Source organism: Hemitrygon akajei, chromosome 12, assembly GCF_048418815.1.
Source record: "Hemitrygon akajei chromosome 12, sHemAka1.3, whole genome shotgun sequence".
NCBI lineage: Eukaryota > Metazoa > Chordata > Chondrichthyes > Myliobatiformes > Dasyatidae > Hemitrygon > Hemitrygon akajei.
In genome coordinates, this window is record NC_133135.1 from 69,734,181 (window position 1) to 69,749,918 (window position 15,738).

The following is a 15,738-nucleotide window of genomic DNA, read 5'->3' on the forward strand; positions in this document are numbered from 1 at the left end:
AAGTAGGCAGCGATAACACTGGCAGGGAGAGAGAGATGGGCCAGAATGGTTTGGGGAATATGAATGAAAATGGAGAACTCCTTACCAACTTCTGTGCCTTCAACGAACTGACCATTGGAGGTACCCTCTTTCCCCACCGACGCTGCCACAAGATAACCTGGGTCTCGCCTGACCATCAAACAGAGAACCAGATTGATCACGTCATAGTCCGCCAGCGCTGGAGAAGTTCATTGCAAGATGTGAGAGCCAAAAGAGGAGCAGATATTGGATCTGACCACCATTTGGTTGTTGCAAAGCTGAAGATGAAGCTGTCAGCCAAGAAGAAGCAACAGAACACGTGAATAAAGTTTGATGTTAGAAAACTACAGATAGAAGAGAACAAGAAAGATTTCCACATCGCCTTGCAAAACCGCTTTGGGGCTCTTCAAATAGAGGAACAAGATGAGAGAACAGCGGAACACGCCTGGATTACCTTCAAGCAGGCCACTATAGGAGCCTGCAAAGAAGTACTGGGAAGACCACCAGTCAACAGTAAACCTTGGATCAGGGACGAGACATGGCAGAAGGTGGAGGAGAGGTAAAAGCTCAAACAGGAGTTGAATCAGGCCAGAATCCGGCAACAGAAACAAATCGCCGCCAACAGGTACAGCATGATGGCCAAGGAGGTGAAGAAACAGCTCAGAAAGGACAAGAGGTCATACTTCAATGAAATAGCAGAGCAAGCAGAGACAGCGGCCAGTAAAGGGGACCTCAAGGCACTCTACACGACAACTAAACTTTTGAGAGGGAAGAAAAGCAATTTCAACAGACCTGTTACAGACAAGACAGGCCATCTGCTCACTTCAGTTGAAGATCAGCTGGCGAGATGGAAGGAACACTTCCAGGAAGTATTGAATAGACCACCACCATAGAACCCACCTGACCTGGAGCCTGGAGACCCATTCAACATCAATATAGGTGAAGTCACCAAGCAAGAAATTCGAAAAGCCCTGAAAAGCCTGAAGAACGGCAAGGCTGCTGCAGAAGACAACATTCCTGCAGATGCATTGAAAGAGGGTGGAGAGGTTATGGTGGACCATTTGCATATACTGCTGAACTTGATATGGAGAACAGGAGAGATCCCATCAGATTGGAAGAAGGGCCTCCTTGTGAAGCTGCCAAAATCTGGAGATCTTTCACTGTGTGGCAAGTGGAGGGGGATCACCTTGTTGTTCATTCCTAGCAAAGTTCTCACCAGGGTCATCTTGGAGCGGATGAAAGACGTCATTGACCAGAGACTTAGAGATGAGCAGGCAGGGTTCAGGAAAGAGAGATCATGCATTGACCAGATAGCTACACTTAGAGTCATTGTGGAGCAGACAATAGAATGGCAAACTCCACTATATGTGTGTTTTATTGATTTTGAGAAGGCATTTGACAGCCTGGACAGAAAGTCAATGTGGAGCATCTTACGACACTATGGTGTACCGGAAGAGATGGTGAGTATCATCAAGCAGCTTTATGATGGCTTCTCATGCAGGGTCATCCACGATGGAAGACTGTCCGAAGAGTCCCTGGTCACTACTGGAGTCAGACAGGGATGCCTGCTGTCGCCTCTACTTTGTCTTGTGGTACTCGACTGGGCTACAAGAACAGCCTATGCTGGCTCAGAGAGAGGCATCCAGTGGACGTTAACAGGGAAATTGGAAGACCTGGCATTTGCAGATGATCTCGCTCTTCTCTCACACCGGCTTCAAGATATGCAGAAGAAAGTAGATTCCTTGGGAGAGACCTCACAGCGAGTAGGCCTTAAGATCAGTCAGGAGAAGACCAAAGTTCTACGCATTAATAACAAACAAGAGGAGCCATTACGGATTGAAGGACAATTAGTTGAAGATGTAGACAAATTCACCTACCTCGGAAGCAAAATCAGTAAATCAGGAGGTACAGATGAGGATCAGAGCAAGGATCGGAAAAGCCCAACATGCCTTCACAACCCTGCGACCTGTTTGGAGATCTACGGCCATCTCTGTCAAAACTAAGCTCCATATATTCAGCTCCAATGTGAAAGCCATCCTGCTATATGGATCCGAAACATGGAGAATCACTAACACCAGCTGCAACAAGATCCAGACCTTTCTCAACAAATGCCTCCGGCAGATCCTCCGCCTCAAGTGGTACGACAGAGTGTCAAACCTAGACCTATGGAAGAGAGCAAACCAAGAGCCCATTGTATTCCAGATAAGGAGGAGGAAGTGGAGATGGGTCGGCCACACCTTGAGGAAAAGCCAGTCGAATTTCACTCAACAATCACTCGAATGGAATCCACAAGGGAAGAGAAGAAGAGGTCGCCCAAAGCAAACCTGGAGGCGTAGGCTTTTGGATGAACTGAAAGCCGCCGGCCAAACTTGGGAGACTGCAAAAACATCTGCTAGAGATCGCAGGAAGTGGAGGACTTTTGTTGAGGCCCTATGCTCCATAAGGAGCGAAAAGGATTAAAGTAAGTTATCATTTCATCTTAAGATACTTTTTTGGAGAATAACAAAACAAAAATGTCAAAAGGTGAAAAAAAATATTTTCAGCATGCCCAATGGGTTTTCAATCCAATGAAATACTGCTGACTTGCAGGCTCCACATAGAACATAGAACATAGAGATCTACAGCACGTTATGATATAGGAAACACGGCATCCAAATTACCCAAAGCAATCTTCTACAAGCGGTAAGTCCAGATAATCTGTAATGACGAATACATAGGAAAGGCATCAGTTAAAATACTAGGAATTAATTCTCCTGGCCTTCAAATTAAAGCCATGGCATCTTTTAATGTCCATCTGAGAGAACAGACGGATCTTGCTTTAATGACTTATCTGAAAAATGCCACTTTCATCTGTGAACCCATATTTGTACTCAAGAATCTAGAGCAGTAATAACCTAATTCAGTCTTCTGATTCAGAAGCAAGAACACTGCCGAGTCAAAGTATTTCCAGAAATGCAAGCAAGCTTCCAGTCAGTCATTTTTAAATCATCTACAAGTGAAGATCAGAACTTGATGCCTTCATGGTAAATTATGTCTATTTTATTTTTAATTTGATTTGAACTAGGTTCAGGATCTAACCTGAGAATATTTAAACTTTTAGTGAGTCAAGAACTTTGGTACAAAACCATCCCATCAAAGGAGGTTGCTTCAAATGTGGGCTCCAGAGATGATGGAAATCAAGAAGATTATATGTTTATCAAGGGCTGGAAAAACTTCCAATATCAAAATTGGAAAAAATGCAGTGATCTGAAATTTGTCAGGCAAGTTGCTGAAAGAAAAGAAACTTGTTAGAAGTGTACTAAAATAGCAAAATAAAACATTATCAGCAAAGGAGTAAAAAACCTACTTGATTAAAGTTTCAGGGATGTTTTATGCAAACATATTTATGCATGTATAACACCAATTTTACAACCTTCATACAACCTTTTAATCAAGTTGCACTTGAGTGACAGATTGAAAATAATTTCTCTTATTTTAATGAAACAATTGATAGCCTTTGTTCCTTTAATAGAGCAAAACATCCTACAATGCTTTACAAACAAATTTGAATACCAATCCACACATGGAAATAGTGTGGAAGATGATTAAGTGCTTGGACGGAGTGAAAATTCTAAAGGGATAAAGAGAAAGAAGGAAAGAGAGGTTGAGGAATCAAAAACCATTAGCAGAGTGGTTTGAGAGCTTAAAGATAACACTGCAATTAACTTTGAGGCTGACCGAGAACCCAGAATTAGAAGAGGAACAAACCACAGTGATAGATGTATCAAAGGATATGCAAGTGAAGATGAAAATTTTAAAACTCAAAACATCGTTGAACTAGGAGCCAACACAGATCAGCAAGCATATGGGAGACAACTGAATAAAACATGAGTGTGTTAGGACAAGGGAAGTAGAAATTTTGATAACAGAATGTGAAATGAGGGAGATTGGTCAGATTTGCATTGGAATAAACTTTCCATTGGAAACAATAAAACATAAAACAATGTAATAAAACAATGGATGATGGCTGCATCAGCAAATAAGCTAAAGCAAGAGCCATGGTCTAGAACATCACAGAATGGAAAATAGGTAATGATACAAAATCTGAACCTTAACAAATTATTCCATGAAAGTTGTGAGCAATTGCTTCACATTCAGGTAGTTTTCGGCAAGATCAAGAAAGTCAGTACTGGGTGTTTGCCAAATAATGTGAGTAGTGAAAGGTCAAAGTTGGGGATGGTACAGTGGAACTGGGTGTTGCCGATGTACATGATTACGAGGGATAGCACTTAGACAAGATACAGCAGGAGGCCAAGGAAAAATCCCTGGGAGGCAGAGGAAATAAAATGGGTGTGGCTGGAGGAACGGTTGAAATTATTCTCTAATTTTATCAGATGGACGGACAGTGTAGAGGAGCTGAAAGAGCATGCTAGGTTTAATCATCTTATTGGTTACATAATGATCAAGAATGAGAAATGAGATGATCTTATAATCAAACACTATATCCTTAATCAGAGGCATTACAGTGCTGTGGGAGGAGCAAGAATGTAACAAGAAAATTTTAAACAAGGCAATCGAGGAAAGGATGGGCACTGCCTTAGAAGGATACTTATATTCATCAAGCTTCTTTGGTAACTTTAAACAAATAGTTAAATTCTATTAAAAAGGAATTTGTTTGTTTGTTACATGCCATGTTGTATAACATGGGCAATCATGGCCTTTCCATGACCATGATTGTTCCTAGCAATTTTTTTCTACAGAAGTGGTTTGCAAAGACACTGCCCTGATGAAGGAAATGGCAAGATGGGTGACCCAGCCATTATCAACATGCTTCAGAGACGGCTTACCTGGCTTCAGTGGTCACGTAACCAGGACTTGTGATATACACCAGTTGTTGATATGACCATCCACCACCTGTTCCCTTGGCTTCACGTGACCATGATCAGGGGGCTAAGCAGGTGCTACACCTTGCCCAAGGGTGACCTACACACTTGCAGAGGGAAGGGGCACCTTACACCTCCTTTGGTAGAGAGGCATCTCCACCCCACCACCCATAAAAGGAATTCTCTTTGGAGTTTAGAGGTTCTGAAAATGGAAACTTCATACATGTCACAAAAGGCATTCACAGAATTGAATGCAAGCAACATCTGTAGAAAGGAATCCAGAGTCTGGTCAAATCTGATTATGATGAAAGGGCTTCAAGCTGAAACATTAACTGTGGTTCTTTTTCCACAGATGCCGCCTGATCTGCTGTGTGATTTCAGCACATTTTCTTTCTCTTTTTAGTATTTCTAGCATTTGCAGTTCTTTTATGTTTTCAAATAGACACTAGATTGCTCCTATGAAACCTCATAGAAACATTATGAAACAAAAGTTGTCACCAATCCACCAAAAGAGGAGATATTAAGGGAAGTAACCAAAAACCCAGCCGGTGAATTAATGTTGCCATAAACGTTATGGCAACATAAAAGTTATACTACGTTATGTCCTCACAGTCACCTAACCCAACACAAAAATCTGTATTGGAAGCAAATAAACTTTTGTATCAATAAATCTCCTTGAAAAGCCTACCTATGCAAGAAAAAAATTCAAGTGAAGATATTTATGGATCATCTTGTGACATGAATTAAACCATTCACATTCCAAAAGAGTTTGGAACAGCAACCTAAGGATTCAACGATTTAGACTCCAGAGAATATAGGTAGGACCAGGGTGGCCATTGCTAGGGGTGGACGCTATGTCAATGCAGATGACAGAACACAAACCCGTGGTAGGCTCCATTACCCTGCACCAATTAAAGCGTCAAGCAAGATTAAAATCGTCGAGGATGAGAGAGGAAAACAAACAGGTGCTGATTGCCATCTGCCATAAAGCAAGGAAACACAATAGAATTCCTTTTTAAGAACCTGTGTTTGACTGGTTTCCATCTCTTCCCAGTACTACCATCGGGCAGGAGGTGCCAGGAGTGTTGGGTCCCATGCTGCCAGGTTCGGGAACAGTTGATGCCCTGCAGCCACTGGGCTGCTGCACTGGTTTCACTTGCCCCAGCGCTGAACAGGCGCCACAGCTGTGGAGTCACTGCCGTTCATGTTCCATGGGTTCTTTTTAAATATTTGCACAATTTGATCAAGGGGTTTCAGTGCTGAAGTGACTCTACACCTGTGACATACAACCATCAGCACTCACCACAGGGCTAAACTGGCTCCATGACTGTGGACTCACTTTCAGCAACTCCGTGGTTAATGCTCTGTCTGTTAGTTGCTTACTTTTCTATTGTTTGCATGATTTATTCTTTTTTCCCCCCACACAAAAGGTGTTTTTTTTAATAAAAGGGGTTTAATTGTGTTTCCTTCTTTAGTGGCTGTCTGCAAGAAGATAAATCTCAAGGTTGTATACAGTACAGATACTTTGATAATATACAGTATTGATCATAAATGAATAAGAGAACAGCACTGCAAGTTCACCAAATTGGTGTCTTTAGTACAAGCATCTACAGTGCACACAGGGCACAAGCTGTTGTTATTCCTCTCCTTGCCCTGTGGCACACTGGGTGGTGGCAACCTTGCCATTTCTTTAGCAGTTTGTCTGTTTTTTTAAAAACAAGGCTTAGTTGCTAGCTCGACGCTCAACCCAGCACTAGATGGAAAGGGTGCAAGGAGCCAGCCAGATTCAAATCACCTCAAAGTCCAGTGCTGATGTCACTACACCACTGACTGGCATACAGGACATTGGAAAAACATAGAAATCTACAGCACATTACAGGCCCTTCGGCCCACAATGTTGTGCCGACCATGTAACCCACTCTAGCAGCAGCCTAGAATTTCCCTACTGCATAGCCCTCTGTTTTTCTAAGCTCCATGTACCTATCTAAGAGTTTCTTAAAAGGCCCTATTGTATCCGCCTCTACCATCTTCACTGCCAGCGCATTCCATGCACCCACCACGCTTTGTGTGAAAAATTTGCCTCTGACATCCCCTTTGTACCTACTTCCAAGCACCTTAAAACTATGTCCCCTCGTGTTAGCCATTTCAGCCTTGGGAAAAAGCTTCTGGCTATCCACACAATTAATGCCTCTCATCATCGTATACACCTTTATCAGGTCAACTCTCATCCTCCAAGGAGAAAAGGCTGAGTTCACTCAACCTATCCTCATAAGGCATGCTCCCCAATCCAGGCAACATCCTTGTAAATCTCTTCTGCACTCTCTCTATGGTATCCACATCCTTTCTGTAATGAGGTGACCAGAACTGTATATAGCTGTAACACTACCTCATAGCTCTTGAACTCGATCCCCTTGATGAGGCCAACACACGATACGCATTCTTAACAAAACTGTCAACCTGTGCAACAGCTTTGAGTGTCCTATGGACATGGACCCCAAGATCTTGCTGATCCTCCACACTGCCAAGAGTCTTACTACTAATATTATATTCTGACTTCAAATTTGACCACCAAAATGAACCACTTCACACGTAAGTGTCCACCTCTGCTGTTTCAGACATTTTCTTGGCAACTCTTGGCAGAACAAAGTTCTAGATGTGCCAAATCATTCCAAACATACCCTGTATGTTGAACTGACCACTAGATAATGGCCTCCTCTCCGCACCTTCATGATGAAGACACCTGGGAACAAGGTCATTAGGGATATGAAGGCTCTCAATGACCTGGACCTCCAGAGTCTAACTATTCAAGACAGATTCAGAACAGACAAGAAAGAATGGAAAGCCTGACTAGCTGAGAAAGCCACCCAGAGGAAACAAAATCCATCGAACTTTGCGCTTTACAGCTCACAGCCTTCAACTGCAGCTAGTGTGGCAGGGAGTCCCATATCAGAGAGCTCTCCGGACCCACATCAGGCAACGCTCAACGCGGAGCTGATCACCAGTACACAAAGAATAGTTCTACGGGAGGAAGGGATACACTGCCCTGAATTGTCAAGGCTTATCAAGAAACCCATCAAAGTAACTAAATCTTGACCCTATTTTTGGTCAACATCGGCACTCCTCGCTCTCACTTAGTGCTCTACCTCACTGATTTTCAAGATAGCCATACGCTTTTACAACAATGAGTGCAAATAATGCAGAACGAACGCAGATGAATTTTCCTGCGCGAATGTTCACTGCAGATTATACAGAAACATTACCTTTACACGTCCTTGGCCTTGTCTTACCTGCCCTTAGGCATTTGCAATAAAAAGTAGCACAGTTAAAACACTTACATATAAATAAATGTTAACCGTATTTTCATGTTAATGCCATAGAGTTAACATGTTATGCGTTTTGATAAATTAAAAAGCAAACAATTAACAAAATTCAGGCATAGAGAAGAATAATTATAATCTTGTCAATAAATCGAGTACTCGACCACCATCTCAGAAGAAAAATTGTGGACACATTGTGTCGGTTGTTGATTGATCTGTATAGAAACAACATATCCATGTACTCGTTATGCATTCCTAAAACATACGAATACAGCACATGGGAAAGGATCAAATGGGACCTTCACTTTGGGGCATAAGGACCCAGCAACCTTCCTATTAAGTCAGAACCGGCCAAATGTCCATACGGTTCTTTTAACAAAACGTCCGATGTTTTAACAGAATTAAAATTCGAAGGTGGCGGAGACTAGCCGCGTGTAATGAGGACGCACGGCAGTTTACAGTGTGCTGATGTGTCGTAGGAAAGAGGGCCGGCCGTCTGTCTCTCTCTGCTGCATTCCCATCTCGGAAGCGCACAGCGCGCCACCTACCTGTCCCAAATGCCTTCGCCACCAGCCACGAGAGGCTGCATGCGATCTTGGCTCTGGAAAAATCATAGTGATCGAAGGCTTTGATGGCAGGGACAATGAACGTCTTCTTCATTTCTCTGCCCGGATCCATCGTGTCGCCCATCACTGAAGCCCGGCGCCCACAGCCGCTCACTCCGTCCTCAAAATTGGCTCTGCCGCAAGGAAAATCCTGCGTGATTTACGGCATCCCCGCAGCGCGGAAAGTGTCGACTGCTTCGGACCAGTTTTTTTTTGGTGGGGGGTGAATTTATGTGGAAGATTCGGATATTTTTCTTTTCTATAGTGACAAGTCTGCTCCTGTCGCAACCTCCCGCTCCTCCGGGTACGGATGAGTGACGGTCAGGAGCTGGGGCCAACCGCTCCCATCCTCCGCCTCCTGTCACTGGGCTCCGGCTGCTGCACCGGGAATCCGCGGCCGCTGCCGCCGCCTCCCAGCTCCACCCCACGCACTGCGCGTTCCCGTCAACGTCCTGGGCGTGCGAAGTCTCCGCGTCCCCACTCATCTCTTGGTGAAGCTCGTCCCCGCGCAACGCGCGCTCCGCCGGTCGGAGTTAGGACCTTCCCTGTCTTCCTTCCCAGACAGTGCATATTGTTTGTCTCCGCATTTATCGCCTTCCCGCCGGGCCTTCTCTTTCTCCGCAAACATTCTTTCCTAAAAGACGAAGAGCCATTCAAAATAAGCAACACCGCCGCGTCAACTACACTATATTGAGCATTCATTTTCCATTCAATCGCTTCATATTATAGCGAGCCCTCACTTCCTAGGCGAATTCTGCTCTATTAAATTACTTTGCAGATCACATTTCTCTCTCTCTCGCTCTCATATTTATACCACACGTATGTTTTTTTTACTGGGATGTTAAAATAACGCTCAATGAACCAAGGTGATAAATTTGTTCCAAAATACTGTAGCAAACATTTGAAGACCACGAATCCCATAATACAATAACCACCACAATGCGGGCGTCGCTAATGTTACTGATGCTATTAATTCAACCGCGTAGCAACAACAGCAATGGGAAAAATACAAATAAAACATCATTTAAACTTGAAAATAAATTATTGTCCTTTTATGGGAAATATTGACACAAATGGCTTATGTGATTTTTTTTGCATGAACATTTTCAATTCTTTTGTGCTTAAAGGACTAGCTCGGAAATGGCAGTGAACAACGACAAATCACCGATGACACCGGACTTTTATGTCCGTTTCGGGATTCCATAAACATTGTCCGCATTGTTTAATCGGAGCCCCAACAGACGATTTATGCACAGCGGGCTGCCACAAACAGCACTGTGGCAAAGACCAAATTATTTGTTGCAGTAAGAATTAAGGATAAATATTGGACAGGACACGAAGATAGCTCAGTTGCTTGTCTTTGTAGATTTTTAGGTCCTCTTGAGAGAATTAACTTCTCGTCTGAAGGGTTGCAATCCTGTTAGTGCAACAATCACCCAGAACCGCGGAGCCGTGTCAGCATAGACTCCTCGCTCGGCTTTTGCGGGGCTTGAACCAGCAACCTCCCAACACAAAAGGTGACAGTACCACCAAATGTAAGACAGCTGCTGCTGTTGCACACAAATCAAACCCGATACACCCTTTTCAATACGATTTGTTTGTACAACAGATTAAAATATTTAGAGTTAATTAAGCAATGAGGTAAACAAAATCAGTTGATGGTGCATTGTATTCAACCGTGGTTTGTTCCCAGAGCGTTTGACATTATGCATTCAACTGTTGTTCATTCTTAGTTATCTTCCTCTGTAGTAATGAATATTTCCTTCAAATTAATCTTCAAAGATAATTCACTTTGAGTGTTTGGGATATTACAGAATCATTATAACACAGAAAGGGGCAATTCGACCTCTTAAATCCAATGATAGCTCCTCACAGCCTAATCTATTCTGTCCACATCGTCTTTACAATTATTTACCTTTACCTTTAAGCGGAAACCCAACTACTTTTTAAAATCTCCATTGCTTTTGTTTCCACTGAGGTTTACTTCATAAATACACTTTAGTCAAATGTCCCCTGTTTCTTTTAAACTTTCTGCTAATGAGGTCTGTTTTTCTCTGTTCCCGGAGTTCCCAACCCGGGGTCAATGATATTAGTCCGTGGCATAGAACCCCTGTCCATCGTAAATCTTCCATGACCTTATGTGTCTATTACCTATCAAGTTTCTTTTCCCCAGTGACATGCGCTTCAGCTTCTGCAGTGCAACCTTGCAACTGAAATCCCTCATTCCTGGAAACAAACCTCTTCCTCATTTTCTCTGGGATCTTCAGATCCTTACAGAGTAAGTTGATGGAATACTGTAGTTATTGCCTAAATAGTTTTTAAATGAACCTCCTGATTTTGTATTCTGTGAATCTTTTTCTTAAGTTATGAAATGCAGGATCCCACATGCCTTACTAAACAGACTTGCAACATGCACTTCTCAGTTTAAAAACTGAGGTATTATTGCACACTCTTTAGACTTTGAAGTAATATTTTGTTTCCGTGTTCTTTCTAGGAAAGTTCACATTCCTTTGTATTAAACCACTATTGCCACTTTTCCACCCATTCTGTGTGGTCTTACAGTTCATTACAATAGGTCTCACTCTTCTTTAAAGTGGTAGATGTTTAGGTCCTCTTGAGAGTATTATCTGGGCCTTCTCACTGAAGGACTGCCATCCTGTTAGTGCAGCAGTCACTCAGAACCACAGAAAAGTGTCAGCATACACAAACTTTAATGCACTAGAATTTTAAAAAATCATAATAAGTATGATTCAAGGATTTAGAAATGGCACCTTACTTGGAAAATAATGATAATCTATCCAATGCCAAAATTGAAGACAGAATATTACTAATTATTTGGTGAAGTATTCTTTTTGTTTATTTTATCAATTTTGGTTAAGGAAAGGTAAAACAAAAAAGAAATAATTTGTTTACACATGCGTTTAATTACATCTTTCATCATTAAATGTAAAAACGGTTTGTTTCACAGGTAAAATAATAACTGCAAGTAATTATAATTACAATCACAGTACAAACTCTCTACTTCCCAAAGCTGCTGCTAATGAAAATGTTATTGCTATAAAATAATCATTGCTTGTCATCTGTCAAATATTATCTCATGAAACAAAAAGATACGGAAACAAATTGGTTGCTGCAACAATATTCCCAATAAATGAAATTACAGGGGACGTCTTACCACCAGATTCACAGCCACATGTCATAAGTGCCCTAAAGATCAAAAAAGAAATAATGGAACTCGTTGCTCTGAATTTTGCCACTACATTTTATAAAATATTTAAGTTCAAGTTCTAGTTTATTGTCATGGGTATACATTCTATGAAAATTTTGTAGCAGCAGCACACTATATTACTAAAATGACAAACATAAATTACATAAATTATACAATGACACAATAAACAAAAACACTTTTGGAGAAATAGTTAAATTGTGGGGTTTTCAGTCCATTCAAGAACCTGATGGTATTGGGAAAGAAGATGCTATTGAGCGTCGAGATGTGGGTCTCCAAGATCCTATACCTCCTGCCTAATAGCAGCAATAAGAGGGCATGGCTTGAATTGTGGGGGTCTTTAATGATGGTTGTTGCCTTCTTGAGACAATGCCTCTTGTAGATGTCCTCTGTGATAAGGAAATTTGTACCTATGACTGAGTACAACTGGCTGATCCTTATCCTTTCACTGAGTACATCACTCTATGTGCTTTTTGCCATTCCTCTGTTGGAGTTTCCATATCAGGCTGTGATGCAACCAGTCAGAATGCTTTCCACTGTACATCTATAGAAGTTTGCCAGAGTCTTTAATGACATCCCAGATCTCCTTAAACTTCCAAGAAAGTATGAATGCTGACATGCCTTCTTCATGGTTGCATCTTTGTGCTGGGCCCAGTAAATGTTGACACCCAGGGACCTGACATTGCTCAACTTTCCACTGCATATCCTTCAATGAGGAATTGTGGCAGCACTAACTCTGTAAACCTGAGCATCATTGGGATCATCTCCTAACACATGCCCAAATATGGTTTTTAATGAGATGAAGGTTTCTTCTTGGATTCTAAATCCCTTCTTTATCCATGGTAGAAAATTCTTTCATCATTTCCTCTTTAATCTTCCTACTATTGACTTAAACCAGTATTTCCTGCTTTGATACCCTTTGCTATGGGGAACAGAATCTTTCTATCTACTCTGGTTTTGGTCCTCATAATCCTTCAGTTTAATTACAACTTTGCTGTAATGTGTAAAAAAATGAGGGGTTAAGGATCAGAGACATGTTAAGTTTTGGTGGGAGAGGTGGGGGGAGATGATGGATGTTGGGGTTGAGGAAGTGATATTTAATGCTGTTAGAATTCTGTTTGTGACAGAAATTGTTACAATAATTGTAAAGGAAAACACAATTACACAAAACACAATATAATTGACAGCAATTCTGAGACAATAACAGAGAACCTTAATGATAATCACTGACAAAAACTTCAAGGTTCCTCACAGGTTCAACAAAACAAAGATGACTAATTTAGGTGGAGTGATTTAGGGAGGGAACTTAGAGCACAAACAACTGAAGACATGCCACAAGCGATGATTAAGTTTGAAGGTGTGCAAGATACTGTATTGGAAAGTTAAATGAAATCTGGAAAGTTCTGTGGCTGGAGAAGATTATAGAGATAGGGAAGGGCTAGACTATGGGGGTAATTGAAAATAATGACCAGAAATTTATAATTGAATATTTAGGTAGGAGCCAATGTTGGTTAGCAAACACAGAGAAATTGGATGAATAGAATGATGTAATGTAACAAATAGCTGCAGAGTTTTGACTGACTTCATTTACTGTATACCCAGGGTAGAATGAAGACAGGATGAAACTAAACAGAACCTTTGGGGAGCTGGAGCTATATAAGTTCGAAGGTGAGACTGTGGATGATGGGTGGTGAAGTGGCTGGGACTGCTGGTGATATTTTATGAGTAATGTCTTCGGTGGCAGATAATCTGAATTAAAAACAGTAACAATCTTAGTATCAAATATGAACTATTTATGGCATCGACAGTAAGGTGCCTCAGCAAACAGAGCTGCTATCGCACAGCTCTGATGACCTGGGTTCAATCCTGATCTCTGGTGCTGTCAATATGGAATCTACATGTTCTCCATGTGATTGCAGGATTTCTCCTGGGTATTCCAGTATCCCTCACCCCCAACATCCCAAAGACAGGTGGGTTGGTGGATTAGTGGCCTACTGCAAAATGTCTCTAATATGGATTCGAGTGGTAGAATCTGCAGAGAGTAGATATGAATGTGGAAAGAACAGGTTTTGGGCAAAAGTAATAAGGAACAGTTTTGATCTGTGCATTGACATGAACTTGATGGGAACCAAATTCCCTCCTTTGATGTTGCAGATAAATAAGGTGTTAACTTGGGTGTAAGGTAGTTTATTACCTCCTTAAAATTTTAAAGGTAGTATGTAATTGCTTGAACAAAAATCAAAGTTTCATTATACAATAGAATAAGGAAAACATAAACTTAAAGATAATTATTCGGATCCCAAAAACATATAATTATAATTGGAGTTTTTTAACCAACTTTTCTTTCTTTGTGTTGTTATAGAATTTGTCTTTGCTCTAGTCAAGCAGTGCAACAGAATAGAGGGATTAATGGTGTTTGCAAAGAGGTAGAGATGGATTTCATAGTCCATAGACAGAAACTGAACGCTGTTAACTTTCTAGAAATTTAAACATAAATGTGAAGTAAAGTCTAAAATAGGTTGCCGTCTTGATGCAATTGTTGATGGTGGAAATGATATTCTGTCTTGTGCTGTTCACCGGAAAATTCTGCAGCTTTCCTGCTTTCAGACGTCACTGGGGCGCTAGACAAGCAAGAGAAAAGACAAACAATATCCAGGAAGAGGTGTGGTTCCTGGTGGACTACACTGTTTCCACAGAAAATTACAAACAACATTTTAAACAAAACAGGGAGATTCAAGCTTCACTCCAGAGAATATTGTGTGTTACTTTTCATGCTCTCCACGAAGCTTGGCCAAGCTGATATTTTTAATGCCTTATGTATAAGTTTACTATGTGATTTTTGAATTATTTCAAATGTGTAAAATTGCAACACAGTTATGCTACTACATCCTTCTATTCATGGTTTTTTACAAAATGAATGGGTCTGGATAGGGAAACGTCATCCGGTTTGTGACACTTAATTTCAATAAAGAGCGTTTAATTACTTAAGCTGGGTCAAACACAATTCTCTTGCAAAATGCTACTTCAAGTGAAAGAGAGCCATGCCAAAAATTGTCTTCTGATAGTCTTCTTTTGGCAACTGATGTGTTACTTCAGATTATGTTGAGAGGCATCAACAGCTTAATTGTCATTGTTTTTAATATTTTCTAATCAAGTCAATGGTCATGTACACAAGTATGATAAGGTACAGGACAATGAAAAATTTGCTTACAGCAGTATCACAGGCATATAGGCACAGACGATACACAGAATATAAATTATATATAAATCATACATAAAATTAAGCCATGCAGTGAAAGTTATTCAAATGCAGGACTTTACAGTGAACAAAATTGGAATTGGAATTGCAACTGGTTTATTATTCTCACATGTAGCAATGTACAGAGAAAAGCTTGCCTTGCATATTGTTTGTACAGGTCAAATCATTACACAGTGCACTGAGGTAGTACAAGGTAAAGCAATAACAGAATGCAGAATAAGGTAGAACAGCTACAGAGAAATTGTAGTTCAGGTAGACAATGAGGTGCAAAATCATAATGAGGTAGGTTGTGAGGTCATGAGACCATCTTATTGTACTAGGGAGCTACTTAATAGTTATATAACAATAGGGTAGAAGCTGTCCTTGAGCCTGGTGGTATGTGCTTTCAGGCTTTTGAATCTTCTGCCCAATGGGAAAAGGGAGAGAGAAAACTGTTGCTAAAAGGTTCTTG

At 41.1% G+C, this 15,738-nt stretch overlaps 1 protein-coding gene across 3 annotated transcripts in view; it reads right to left on the reverse strand.

Annotated features, from left to right (window-relative positions):
- LOC140737186 (calmodulin-regulated spectrin-associated protein 2-like) overlaps positions 1-9,231 on the reverse strand; it is a 165,407-nt gene extending 156,176 nt beyond the window's left edge. For all 3 annotated transcript variants that reach the window (XM_073063429.1, XM_073063428.1, XM_073063427.1), the window contains exon 1: positions 8,746-9,231. In XM_073063429.1, coding sequence (XP_072919530.1) covers positions 8,746-8,887 — 142 coding nt within the window. In that variant the 5' untranslated portion in view covers positions 8,888-9,231. The remainder of the gene's footprint in view (positions 1-8,745) is intronic.
- Positions 9,232-15,738: the final 6,507 nt, after the last annotated feature.